This window comes from Salmo salar, chromosome 10, assembly GCF_965601325.2.
Source record: "Salmo salar chromosome 10, fSalSal1, whole genome shotgun sequence".
Taxonomy (NCBI): Eukaryota; Metazoa; Chordata; class Actinopteri; order Salmoniformes; family Salmonidae; genus Salmo; species Salmo salar.
Window position 1 is genome coordinate 123702501 of NC_138300.1, and position 15000 is coordinate 123717500.

The 15000-nt window shown below is 39.8% G+C and overlaps 1 protein-coding gene across 1 annotated transcript in view; it reads right to left on the minus strand.

The window, feature by feature from the left end:
- Positions 1–5530: 5530 nt before the first annotated feature.
- LOC106561812 (CD81 antigen) overlaps positions 5531–15000 on the minus strand; it is a 31835-nt gene continuing 22365 nt past the window's right edge. Inside the window, exons 3-8 of the mRNA XM_014126059.3 lie at positions 12643–12740; positions 10023–10097; positions 9759–9872; positions 7802–7903; positions 7333–7416; positions 5531–7104 (exon numbers count right to left, since the gene is read on the minus strand). Coding sequence (XP_013981534.1) covers positions 7039–7104; positions 7333–7416; positions 7802–7903; positions 9759–9872; positions 10023–10097; positions 12643–12740 — 539 coding nt within the window. The 3' untranslated portion in view covers positions 5531–7038. The remainder of the gene's footprint in view (positions 7105–7332; positions 7417–7801; positions 7904–9758; positions 9873–10022; positions 10098–12642; positions 12741–15000) is intronic.

Below are 15000 nucleotides of genomic sequence, written 5' to 3' on the forward strand. Positions count from 1 at the left end.
AAACTACAATCAGTTTTTATAGCTATGCAGGAATCCCTTGCTGATTTAAAACTTGTTCTTAATACAGGCAAAATATATGACATGTTGTTTTTAAACTCTTGTAAGAATGTTTCAGATTAACTTCATGTTCAGTCATTAGATGGTTCTCCAATGGAACGTGTTCCTGCAGATAAATACTGAAGCATTTGGATTGATATGGATTTGATGTTTATAAAACGTGTAGTTGAGCTGGTTAAGAAGATAAGATTTAAAGTTTTCTTTTTCTACCGAAACAGATTGTGTCTTTCTCTGAGCAGTAGGAAGCAGATTATTCAGTCAACCTTTTTATCTGTTGTTGATTATGGTGATATTATTTATCAAAGTGCAGCTGCTACTACTCTTAAACCTTTGGATGCCATCTACCATAGTGGCCGTCATTTTGTTACATGTGAGAGTTTTGATACTCATCAAAAGGTTGTCTGGACTTCTCTAAAGACCCCTACATCTCTACATTTGTCCCTTTTTTTTTTTACAAGGCCCTATTTCATAAACTTCTGTATTTTCTAACTTTGCTGTTGAAGGATAAACACCTGAGTTACCTAACCGGTTCACAGGATTGGTTAACTCTTGAGGTTCCTAGGGTCTTTAAAGAGCTAGATAAATCTGCTTTTGGTTTTAATGCACCGTCTTACTGGAACAAAATTCAAAATACATTTCACCTTGATTTTCTGGTGCCGTTCGGGAAATTTAAAGTATTGATTGGGGACTTATTTGTTTTTCTGATTTGTGATGTTTAATTTGAGCTGATGTAAATGTGATATTTCAGTTTTTTATTTATAATAAATTTGCTAAAATAAAATAAAAACAGTTTTTGCTTAGTCATTATGGGGTATTGTGTGATTGATGAGATTATACTTTTTTTAATCCATTTTAGAATGAGGCTGTAACGTTAAAAAAAAATGCGGAAAAAGTCGAGGGGTCTGAATACTTTCCGAATGCACTGCAGTATGTACAGTACCAGTCAAAAGTTTGGACACACCTACTCATTCAAGGGTTTTTCAATATTTGCACTATTTTCTACATTGTAGAATAATAGTGAAGACATCAAAACTATGAAATAACACATATGGAATCATGTAGTAACTAAAAAGGTGTTAAATAAATCAAAATATATTTTACATTTGAGACTCCTCAAAGTAGCCACCCTTTGCCTTGATGACAGCTTTGCACACACTTGGCATTCTATCAACTAGCTTCACCTGGAATGCTTTTCCAACAGTCTTGAAGTAGTTCCCACATATGCCGAGCACTTGTTGGCTGCTTTTCCTTCACTCTGCAGTCCAACTCATCCCAAACCATCTGAATTGGGTTGAGGTCGGGTGATTGTGGGGCCAGGTCATCTGATGCAGCACTCCATCACTCTCCTTCTTGGTCAAATAGCCCTTACACAGCCTGGAGGTGTGTTGGGTCATTGTCCTGTTGAAAAACAAATGATAGTCCCACTAAGCTCAAACCAGATGGGATGGTGTATCGCTGCAGAATGCTGTGGTAGCCATGCTGGTTAAGTGTGCCTTGAATTCTAAATAAATCATGACAGTGTCACCAGAGAAGCTCCCCCATGCTATCACACCACCTCCTCCATGCTTCACAGTGGGAACTACACATGCGGAGATCATTTGTTCGCCTACTCTACATCTCACAAAGACACGGAGGTTGGAACCAAAAAATCTGAAATTTGGACTCATCAGACCAAAGGACAGATTTCCACCGGTCTAATGTCCATTGCTTGTGTTTCTTGGCCCAAGCAAGTCTCTTCTTCTTGTTGGTGTCCTTTAGTAGTGGTTTCTTTGCAACAATTCGTACATGAATCTTCTGTATACCCCTCTACCTTGTCACGACACAACTGATTGGCTCAAACGCATTAAGAAGGAGAATTACACAAACGACCTTTTAACAAGGCACACCTGTTAATTGAAATGCATTCCAGGTGACTACCTCATGACGCTGGTTGAGAAAACTGCTGAGTGTGCAAAGGCAGGGTGGCTACTTTGAAGAATCTCAAAAATAAAATGTTTGCTTAACACTTCCTTGGTTACTACATGATTCCATGTGTGTTATTTCATAGTTTTTGATGTCTTTCACTATTATTCTACAATGTAGAAAATAGTACAAAAAATTTAAGAAAAACCCTTGAATGTGTAGGTGTGTCCAAACTTTTGACTGGTACTGTATATAAAAATTCTCCTTCATAACGCACCTTATTTACAATAGGGCATTTATGGTTGACTAGAGCGCATTTAAGTCTGGCCATGACCTTAGTATATATATATATATATACATTTGTTTGTATTGCATAGAAACATAGTCATTGACCAATAACCTGCATTAAAGGGAACGGCCACCATGGAGGCACCAATAAGGTTGCTCTTTCACCTGTGCAACTGTACGGGACAGATTCATGTGGGAAGCAACAAAAGGGAAAAGGGGATGGGGAAAGGAGAACATGAGGGATTTATTGTTGTGTTTTGTTTTCTATGTAAAGACATTCCCACGAAGAAGCTTGAGGATTGAGCAACACTATTTTCTCATTGTAGCTTTTTATGTAGTGTATCAACACCTTACATAATGTATAAAGTCAATGTGAGAAACATTTAAAGACCCATCTCAATATCACGTGTTGTGGCTCATACAGTGACTACATTAAGACAATGACTTTAACGACTAACAGTCTACGAAAAGTCTACTAAGCTAACATATGGAATTGTTTTATGATGGTCATACCATGGATCATTTAGCTACTTGAATTAGAATTTTACGACCCCTTTAAGGATAAATAAATATAGAAAAATGATTTGATATCATATTGAATTTGGCCTTTACTACTACAGCCCATAATAACACATTCATAGATGGCAAAAAATACAGTCAAAAATAAATCATAAGCAATAAGGTTTTGAATTGTCTTGTCCTATATTTAGGAGATATAACAAAGCTCAGGAAATATTTTTGTTTTTTTGGACACATATTTAACCCTTTATTTTTGTTGGCACAAAACTACCTCCATATGTCCAGTCATTTGTATGAGTTACCTTCAGCGGATACCATCATGTTGGTAAGAGTCTCCCCTTTCCACTAGTGGGGTCATATTATTCTCTAGACTAAACATGTGGGTTATCCAACACAAATGTCTTTAAATTCTTAAAACTGAGAAATCTTATACAATCTCTTCAACAGAGTCCGGCTGAATGTAAAACATCAAGCATTGAACGAATAGGGAAAGAAGTTGGTGTCCATGTTAAATCAAGGGTTGATTGAATTTCTACCTGATAGCTCAGAACCTATTAGGAAACAATGGGAAACAGAGCTCAAAGATTAAATTAGTGAGAACTATTAGTAACAGATATGTGAAAATGTTCATATTTTCTCTGACAACCTTAGACATAAGTTACTGCAATTCAAGATAATTTACTGCACTCCTGCCAGATTTCATGTAATGCACCCAGAGAACCAGCATCTCTTATATAATAACATCAAGCACCCAGTGCTCGACTTGGATTAAAATAGGTGTCGGTACTCATTTTGGGTGCCACTACTGTCTATTTTTAGGTGCAGGAGCTTCATAATACTTCTGAATTTATATTCTATAAGAGGAACAGGAGCGAAAGCAGTAGAACATTTGAGGCGCTGGTAATCAGCTCCGGTGAGCTTCTGTCCAAGTCAAGCACTGCCGGCACCTCTTAAAGAATAACATGAATACCTTCACCACTTATAGAATAATATGAGTACCTTCACCTCTTATAGAATAATATGAGTACCTTCACCTCTTATAGAATAATATGAGTACCTTCACCTCTTATAGAATAATATGAGTACCTTCACCTCTATAGAATAATATGAGTACCTTCACCTCTATAGAATAATATGAGTATCTTCACCTCTATAGAATAATATGAGTACCTTCACCTCTATAGAATAATATGAGTATCTTCACCTCTATAGAATAATATGAGTACCTTCACCTCTATAGAATAATATGAGTATCTTCACCTCTATAGAATAATATGAGTACCTTCACCTCTTATAGAATAATATGAGTATCTTCACCTCTATAGAATAATATGAGTACCTTCACCTCTATAGAATAATATGAGTACCTTCACCTCTATAGAATAATATGAGTACCTTCACCTCTATAGAATAATATGAGTACCTTCGCCTCTATAGAATAATATGAGTATCTTCACCTCTATAGAATAATATGAGTACCTTCACCTCTATAGAATAATATGAGTACCTTCACCTCTATAGAATAATATGAGTACCTTCACCTCTATAGAATAATATGAGTATCTTCACCTCTATAGAATAATATGAGTACCTTCACCTCTTATAGAATAATATGAGTATCTTCACCTCTATAGAATAATATGAGTACCTTCACCTCTATAGAATAATATGAGTACCTTCACCTCTATAGAATAATATGAGTACCTTCACCTCTATAGAATAATATGAGTACCTTCGCCTCTATAGAATAATATGAGTATCTTCACCTCTATAGAATAATATGAGTACCTTCACCTCTATAGAATAATATGAGTACCTTCACCTCTATAGAATAATATGAGTACCTTCGCCTCTATAGAATAATATGAGTATCTTCACCTCTATAGAATAATATGAGTACCTTCACCTCTTATAGAATAATATGAGTACCTTCACCTCTATAGAATAATATGAGTACCTTCACCTCTTATAGAATAATATGAGTACCTTCACCTCTATAGAATAATATGAGTACCTTCACCTCTTATAGAATAATATGAGTACCTTCACCTCTTATAGAATAATATGAGTACCTTCACCTCTATAGAATAATATGAGTACCTTCACCTCTATAGAATAATATGAGTACCTTCGCCTCTATAGAATAATATGAGTATCTTCGCCTCTATAGAATAATATGAGTACCTTCACCTCTATAGAATAATATGAGTACCTTCACCTCTATAGAATAATATGAGTACCTTCACCTCTATAGAATAATATGAGTACCTTCACCTCTTATAGAATAATATGAGTACCTTCACCTCTTATAGAATAATATGAGTACCTTCACCTCTATAGAATAATATGAGTACCTTCACCTCTATAGAATAATATGAGTACCTTCGCCTCTATAGAATAATATGAGTACTGGGACCTCTTATAGAATAATATGAGTACCTTCACCTCTATAGAATAATATGAGTACCTTCACCTCTATAGAATAATATGAGTACCTTCACCTCTATAGAATAATATGAGTACCTTCACCTCTATAGAATAATATGAGTACCTTCACCTCTTATAGAATAATATGAGTACCTTCACCTCTTATAGAATAATATGAGTACCTTCACCTCTTATAGAATAATATGAGTACCTTCACCTCTATAGAATAATATGAGTACCTTCACCTCTTATAGAATAATATGAGTACCTTCACCTCTTATAGAATAATATGAGTACTGGCACCTCTTGTAGAATAATGACAATTTCGTCAACAGTGTGTGTGCACCTTTTTAATTCCACTTTAAGCGTTGCCTAACCACTAATGAAATCCAGGGTGTGTCCCAAGTAGCCCCCTATTCTCTATATAGTGCACCACTGTTCACTAGAGCTCTATGGACCCTGGGAAAAGTAGTGCACTATAAAGGGAATAAGGTACCATTTTGGCTGCATTTTCAATGAATATCTACAGATTATACAACCATGAAAAAAGAGCACTGAACAATTCGACCTTGGAGAAGTCTTTCACGAAAAGATACAAAGTGACTCAAAGAGAAAAATCAATTAGTAAAAGATTTAGCATTAGAGTGATGCTGAATGTCCGCTGGTCAAAGCCTGGCATTTAATCAACAGTCATCAAAAGAATCAAACTGTTATATTAGAAGTATTGTTCAAACATAATTAACAAAAATACCGTAGTAAAATCTAGTCTCTATTCAAAAATAATGATAAAAATGTACATATAAAAATGTACATGATCCTGCAATATAATAAGAACAAACAGGAACTACAACACAGAACAGGAACTACAACACAGAACAGGAACTACAACACAGAACAGGAACTACAACACAAAACAGGAACTACAACACAAAACAGGAACTACAACACAGAACAGGAACTACAACAGAAAACATAACTACAACACAGAACAGGAACTACAACAGAAAACATAACTACAAAACAAAACAGGAACTACAACACAGAACAGGAACTACAACACAAAACAGGAACTACAACACAGAACAGGAACTACAACACAAAACAGGAACTACAACACAAAACAGGAACTACAACACAAAACATAACAGGAACTACAACAGAAAACAGGAACTACAACACAAAACAGGAACTACAGCAGAAAACATAACTACAACACAAAACAGGAACTACAACACAAAACAGGAACTACAACACAGAACAGGAACTACAACAGAAAACATAACTACAACACAAAACATAACTACAACACAAAACAGGAACTACAACACAAAACGTAACTACAACACAAAACAGGAACTACAGCAGAAAACATAACTACAACACAAAACAGGAACTACAACACAAAACAGGAACTACAACACAAAACAGGAAGTACAACACAAAACAGGAAGTACAACACAAAACAGGAACTACAACACAAAACAGGAACTACAACACAAAAAAGGAAGTACAACACAAAACATAACAGGAACTAAACAAAACAGGAACTAAACAAAACAGGAACTACAACACAAAACAGGAACTACAACACAAAACAGGAACTACAACACAAAAAAGGAACTACAACACAAAACAGGAACTACAACACAAAACAGGAAGTACAACACAAAACAGGAACTACAACACAAAACAGGAACTACAACACAAAACATAACATAACATTTTGTATCCCCATTGTTGGCTTTGATCTGTAGAGGACTTTCCCCTCCAATATGGTTCTGTGGTTCTATGATTCCGCGATTCCGTCGTTCTATGGTTCTGTTGTTCTATTACGGTTCTGTGGTTCTAGTACACTGGGGTGGCGTTGCGGATCGCACAGCAGAGAACCATGGTGAAGATCATCTCAAAGATCTACAGAGGAAGAAGAAGAGGAAGGTGTTTATCAAGACTTCAACATCTGTCCTCACTCAGTCAGGACAGCAGAGGTCAGAAGAACCTTTCTGTCTGTGCAGATAGTAACTAGTAGTAACAGATAGTAACTTCCAAAGTTTTGTTTACTATAGCGCAGTGGATTATAGAATATAACAGAAAAGTAATCCAACCGCGGTCCGGAAGCGTCTCCGTGGTAACACCGCTCACCATGATGACAGCGACCGCCAGGGCAGCTAGACCAATCAGGCAGAGCTTCTCAGAGAAGAGGTCCTTCAGCTTCAGATGACAGCTCTAGTGGAAGGGGAACACAGGGAGGGGATAACGACCAACACTTAAACGTTTGTTTTCCTCCTGTCATATAAATGTGCTGTGTAAAGCATTCATTTAAATAGTACATAGAGATTTACAGTAATAATGATTATGATTCCCTTCCAGGAGAGAATGCTGTTTTTTGAGTCGACAATGTTTTTTGTAAAATCCAAATATTCCAAACCATCCATTTGAACTACTTCACCAAATATCAAAACATTGGAAAGGGAAGGTAAAAGGGGGGATAGATACCTAGTCAGTTGCACAAATGAATACCTTCAACTTAAATGTATCTACCCGTATTGAACCCGAACCCTCTGAATCATTGGACATTGACCTGGGGGACAACGTGATGTGTGAACTGTACCTGAGGTTTCAACAAGGCATCGTCCTGCGTCTTCTTGGGACACAGAGCTACGGCTACTTGTTTGAATAAGGGAGAGTCATCTCCTTTACCACAGCAGTCCAGCTGAAGACACAGGTGGAGACAACCGCTCAGTCATGTGATTGATTGATTGATTGATTGATTGATATTTCTCTCCCCCAGCCCTCCCTCAGTTCTACAGAACCGTCACAGTACAACGATCGCATTTTTATTTATTTATTTATTTCACCTTTATTTAAACCAGGTAGGCAAGTTGAGAACGAGTTCTCATTTATAATTGCGACCTGGCCAAGATAAAGCAAAGCAGTTTGACAACATATAACAACACAGAGTTACACATGGAATAAACAAAACATACAGTCAATAATACAGTAGAAAAATAGGTCTATATACAATGTGAGCAAATGAGGTGAGATAAGGGAGGTAAAGGCAATAAATAGGCCATGGTGGCGAAATAAATACAATATAGCAATTAAAACACTGGAATGGTAGATTTGACAGTAGATGAGTGTGCAAAGTAGAAATACTGGGGTGCAAAGGAGCAAAATAAATAAATAAATACAGTAGGGGAAGAGGTAGTTGTTTGGGCTAAATTATAGATGGGCTATGTACAGGTGCAGTGATCTGTGAGCATTGAGGAGAATACATTTTTAGAAAGGTATTATTCCATGAGTACCTTCACCTCTTAGATGCGCATCTTTTTCCCTCAGCAATAACAGATACATTTTCAACATTAAACAGCGTTTACACCAGCAGCCCAATTCCTTCCTGTCATCCAGGACCTCTACACCAGGCGGTGTCAGAGGAAGGCCCTAAAAATTGTCAAAGACTCCAGCCATCCAAGTCATAGACTGTTCTCTCTGCTACCGCACGGCAAGCGGTACCGGAGCGCCAAGTCTTGGTCCAAGAGGCTTCTAAACAGCTTCTACCCCCCAAGTCATAAGACTCCTGAACAGCTAATCAAATGGCTACCCAGACTATTTGCATTCCACCCCCCCCCCCCCCCCCCACCACCCTCTTTTACGCTGCTGCTACAGTACTCTCTGTTATTATCATAGTCACTTTAATAACTCTACCTACATGTACATATTACCTCAATTACCTCGACACCGGTGCCCCTCCACATTGACTCTGTACCGGTACCCCCTGTATATAGCCTCCACATTGACTCTGTACCGGTACCCCCTGTATATAGCCTCCACATTGACTCTGTACCGGTACCCCCTGTATATAGCCTCCACATTGACTCTGTACCGTAATACCCTGTATATAGCCTCCACATTGACTCTGTACCGGTACCCCCTGTATATAGCCTCCACATTGACTCTGTACCGGTACCCCTGTATATAGCCTCCACATTGACTCTGTACCGGTACCCCCTGTATATAGCCTCCACATTGACTCTGTACCGGTACCCCCTGTATATAGCCTCCACATTGACTCTGTACCGTAATACCCTGTATATAGCCTCGCTATTGTTATTTTACTGCTGCTCTTTAGTTATTTGTTACTTTTATGTATTGTTTATTTTTTAGGTATTTTTCTTAAAACTGCATTGTTGGTTAAGGGCTTGTAAGTAAGAATTTCATTGTAAGGTCTACACCTGTTGTATTTGGCGCATGTGACAAATACAATTTGATTTGACTTGATTTTATATTTTATTAATTGACACAAATTGATTTTTTTTAACCAATCACATCAGATCTTTTCAGATGAGAGCTCTTTTTTTTTCTTCCAGAGCTGATCTGATTGGTCAAAAGACACAATTAATGAATAAAAGATAACAATTGGGCTGCCTGTGTAAACGCAGTCAATTCTGATCTTCAGGATCTACAGGAATAGCTAGTGTTTTATAATCACATTACTACATTATTGCTACAACCACTTTAACAGATTAAAATGATGATGAAATAACCCAGAGGTGAAACTGGTGACCTACCGTCTCGTGAAACACCTCCAGGACTTTGATAGCAGCTGTTTTGCTAGAAGAGTCTATGACGTCCACTGACTTGATGTACGCCGCATCATAGAAGTTTATCATCTCCTTGGAGATCTGGAACGAACCGAGATAGCAGAGTTTGGTAGAGTCGACGTGTGTGTCTGTGTGTGTGTGTGTGTGTGTGTGTGTGTGTGTGTGTGTGTGTGTGTGTGTGTGTGTATGCGGGCATGTGCGTGGTTGTGCGTGTGTGCGTGTGTGTCTTACTGTGTCTCGGTTACTAAATCCCCAGATCCCAGCAGCCACCTCACAGGCGAAGAGGCACACCAACAGGAAGAAGAACTGAAAGAGAAAGACAAAAGAGAGATTAATTTGTCAAGCTTTTTCAAAAATGGGCATATGTGTAATCTCAGGGCTTTACTTTACTGAAGGCCAAAACTTGATCTTCCACAAAAATGATAGAGAGAGAGAGAGAGAGAGAGAGAGAGAGAGAGAGAGAGAGCGAGAGAGAGAGAGAGAGAGAGCTGTAAGGCTGTTACTGAGAGAGAGAGAGAGAGCTGTACTGTGTTACTGAGAGAGAGAGAGAGAGAGAGAGAGAGAGCTGTAAGGCTGTTACTGAGAGAGAGAGAGAGAGAGAGAGAGCTGTACTGTGTTACTGAGAGAGAGAGAGAGAGAGAGATGTACTGTGTTACTGAGAGAGAGAGAGAGAGAGAGAGAGAGAAAGAGAGAGCTGTAAGGCTGTTACTGAGAGAGAGAGAGAGAGAGAGAGAGAGAGAGAGAGAGAGAGCTGTACTGTGTTACTGAGAGAGAGAGAGAGAGAGAGAGAGCTGTACTGTGTTACTGAGAGAGAGAGAGAGAGCTGTACTGTGTTACTGAGAGAGAGAGAGAGAGAGAGAGAGCTGTACTGTGTTACTGAGAGAGAGAGAGAGAGAGAGAGAGCTGTAGGGTTGTGTTACTGAGAGAGAGAGAGAGAGAGAGCTGTAGGGTTGTGCTACTGAGAGAGAGAGAGAGCTGTAGGGTTGTGCTACTGAGAGAGAGAGAGAGAGAGAGAGAGAGAGAGAGAGAGAGAGAGAGAGAGAGAGAGAGGGCTGTAAGGCTGTTACTGAGAGAGAGAGAGAGAGAGAGAGCTGTACTGTGTTACTGAGAGAGAGAGAGAGAGAGAGAGAGAGAGAGAGAGAGAGAGAGAGAGAGAGAGCTGTAGGGTTGTGTTACTGAGAGAGAGAGAGAGAGAGAGAGCTGTAGGGTTGTGTTACTGAGAGAGAGAAAGAGAGCTGTAGGGTTGTGCTACTGAGAGAGAGAGAGAGCTGTAGGGTTGTGCTACTGAGAGAGAGCTGTAGGGTTGTGCTACTGAGAGAGAGAGAGAGAGAGAGAGAGAGAGAGAGAGAAGAGAGAGAGAGGGCTGTAAGGCTGTTACTGAGAGAGAGAGAGAGAGAGAGAGAGAGAGAGAGAGAGAGAGCTGTACTGTGTTACTGAGAGAGAGAGAGAGAGAGAGAGAGAGAGCTGTACTGTGTTACTGAGAGAGAGAGAGAGAGAGAGAGAGAGAGAGAGAGAGAGCTGTACTGTGTTACTGAGAGAGAGAGAGAGAGAGAGAAGAGAGAGAGAGAGAGAGAGAGAGAGCTGTAGGGTTGTGCTACTCTCCCATGTTTACACGTCTGTCAATATTGCTGTCCATCCAGAGACGCTGCACTGTGGCTGACCCTGTGGCTGACCCTGTGGCTGACCCTGTGGCTGACCCTGTGCCTCTCAATGTGTATGTGTATCTGGATATGTTAACTAAGGCAAAAAAAAACAAAAAAACATTTCTGTTCTAACCGATAGATAATAAAATATATATTCTATCCCTGAGAGAGAGCGCTGTAGGGCCCTGCTACATTCCAATGTTGAGCGGCGTGCCCTAAAAGACATTTACATTTGAGTCATTTAGCAGACGCTCTTATCCAGAGCGACTTACAGTAGTGAATGCATACATTTCATTTCATGCATTTTTTTTTTTGTACTGGCCCCCCGTGGGAATCGAACCCACAACCCTGGCGTTGCACACACCATGCTGGCGTTGCAAACACCATGCTCTACCAACTGAGCCACAGGGAAGACATGCGGTGCTGCCCTCTAGTGGTGTGTCCTGCTGCCCTCTAGTGGTGTGTCCTGCTGCCCTCTAGTGGTGTGTCCTGCTGCCCTCTAGTGGTGTGTCCTGCTGCCCTCTAGTGGTGTGTCCTGCTGCCCTGTAGTGGTGTGTCCTGCTGCCCTCTAGTGGTGTGTCCTGCTGCCCTCTCGTGTTGTGTCCTGCTGCCCTGTAGTGGTGTGTCCTGCTGCCCTCTAGTGGTGTGTCCTGCTGCCCTCTCGTGTTGTGTCCTGCTGCCCTCTAGTGTTGTGTCCTGCTGCCCTCTAGTGGTGTGTCCTGCTGCCCTGTAGTGGTGTGTCCTGCTGCCCTCTAGTGGTGTGTCCTGCTGCCCTCTCGTGTTGTGTCCTGCTGCCCTCTAGTGGTGTGTCCTGCTGCCCTCAAGTGGTGTGTCCTGCTGCCCTGTAGTAGTGTGTCCTGCTGCCCTGTAGTGGTGTGTCCTGCTGCCTTGTAGTAGTGTGTCCTGCTGCCCTCTAGTGGTGTGTCCTGCTGCCCTCTAGTGGTGTGTCCTGCTGCCCTCTAGTGGTGTGTCCTGCTGCCCTCTAGTGGTGTGTCCTGCTGCCTTGTAGTAGTGTGTCCTGCTGCCCTCTAGTGGTGTGTCCTGCTGCCCTGTAGTGGTGTGTCCTGCTGCCCTGTAGTAGTGTGTCCTGCTGCCCTCTAGTGGTGTGTCCTGCTGCCCTCTAGTGGTGTGTCCTGCTGCCCTCTAGTGGTGTGTCCTGCTGCCCTGTAGTAGTGTGTCCTGCTGCCCTCTAGTGGTCACTCACTCACCGTTCCAAGGAGGCACTGAGATTCCTGGATGGCACCGTAGCAACCAAGGAACCCCACAATCATCATCACAGCTCCCACAGCTATCAGGATGTACACGCCTAGAGAAAAAAGACACAACTCCAATGGTCACACAGTGAAAAAGCTGAAATTCACTACTTTCATTCATCTACTTGCCCTGCCGCCATTTTGCCATTTTGTTTTTAGGACATACAGGGCTACAAATACAATACAAAAAAACAATTTGACATAAACAGTTCGATTCATTACTGTTACTGACAAATGTCAAGGAACAAATAAGGTCCGCCAAGCAAAAACCTGATAATTGTTTTTTGAATCTAATCAAGTAAAATGTTATTGGTCGCAGACACATACTGTATTTAGCAGATGTTATTGCGGTTGTAGCGAAATGCTTGTGTTTCTAGCTCCAACAGTATCTAACAATTCACAACAATACACACAAATTTAAAAGTAAAACAATGGAATTAAGAAATATAATAATATTAGGACGAGCAATGTCAGAGTATATATATATATACAGTTGAAGTCTGAAGTTTACATACACCTTAGCCAAATACATTTAAACTCAGTCTTTCACAATTCCTGACATTTAATCCTCGTAAAAATTCCCTGTTTTAGGTCAGTTAGGATCATCACTTTATTTTAAGAATATGAAATGTCAGAATAATAGTAGAGAGAATGATATATATATATATCATTCTCTCTACTATTATTCTGACATTTCACATTCTTAAAATAAAGTGATGATCCTAACTGACCTAAAACAGGGAATTTTTACGAGGATTAAATGTCAGGAATTGTGAAAGATATATATATATATATATATATATATACAGTTGAAGTCGGAAGTTTACATACACTTAGGTTGGAGTCAACAAAACTCGTTTTTCAACCACTCCACAAATTTCTTGTTAACAAACCATAGTTTATAATTCACAGTAACACAATTCCAGTGGGTCAGAAGTGTACATACACTAAGTTGACTGTGCCTTTAAACAGTTTGGAAAATTCCAGAAAAGGATGTCATGGCGTTAGAAGCTTCTGATAGGCTAATTGACATCATTTAAGTCAATAGAAAGTGTACCTGTGGATGTATTTCAAGGCCTACCTTCAAACCCAGTGCCTCTTTGCTTGACGTCATGCGAAAATCAAAAGAAATCAGCCAAGACCTCAGAAAAACAAATTGTAGACCTCCACAAGTCTGGTTCATCCTTGGGAGCAATTTCCAAATGCCTGAAGGTACCACGTTCATCTGTCCAAACAATAGTACGCAAGTATAAACACCATGGGACCACGCAGCCGTCATACCGCTCAGGAAGGAGACGCATTCTGTCTCCTAAAGATGAACGTACTTTAGTGCAAAAAGTGCAAATCAATCCCAGAACAACAGCAAAGGACCTTGTGAAGATGCTGGAGGAAACAGGTACAAAAGTATCTACATCCACAATAAAATGAGTCCTATATCGACATAACCTGAAAGGCCGCTCAGCAAGGAAGAAGCCACTGCTACAAAACCGCCATAAAAAAGCCAGACTACGGTTTGCAACTGCACATGGGGACAAAGATTGTACTTTTTGGAGAAATGTCCTCTGGTCTGATGAAACAAAAATAGAACTGTTTGGCCATAATGACCATCATTATGTTTGGAGGAAAAAGGGGGATGCTTGCAAGCCGAAGAACACCATCCCAACCGTGAAGCACGGGGGTGGCAGCATCATCATCATCATGTTGTGTTTTACTGCAGGAGGGACTGGTGCACTTCACAAAATAGATGGCATCATGAGGCAAGAAAATTATGTGGATATAGAGAAGCAACATCAGCCAAAATTCACCCAACTTATTGTGGGAAGCTTGTGGAAGGCTGCCCTAAACGTTTGACCCAAGTTAAACAATTTAAAGGCAATGCTACCAAATACTAATTGAGTGTATGTAAACTTCTGACCCACTGGGAATGTGATGAAAGAAATAAAAGCTGAAATAAATCATTCTCTCTACTATTATTCTGACATTTCACATTCTTAAAATAAAGTGGTGATCCTAACTGACCTAAAACAGGGAATTTTTACGAGGATTAAATGTCAGGAATTGTGAAAAACTGAGTTTAAATGTATTTGGCTAAGGTGTATGTAAACTTCCGACTTCAACTGTATATACACACGTGCAAACATATATAAACTCAGAAACGTCCCTTTTTCAGGACCCTGTCTTTCAAAGATAATTTGTAAAATCAAAAATAACTTCACAGATCTTCCTTGTTAAGGGTTTAAACACTGTTCATTGAACCATAAACAATTAATTAATAATATGCACCTGTGGAACGGTCATTAAGACACAGCTTAC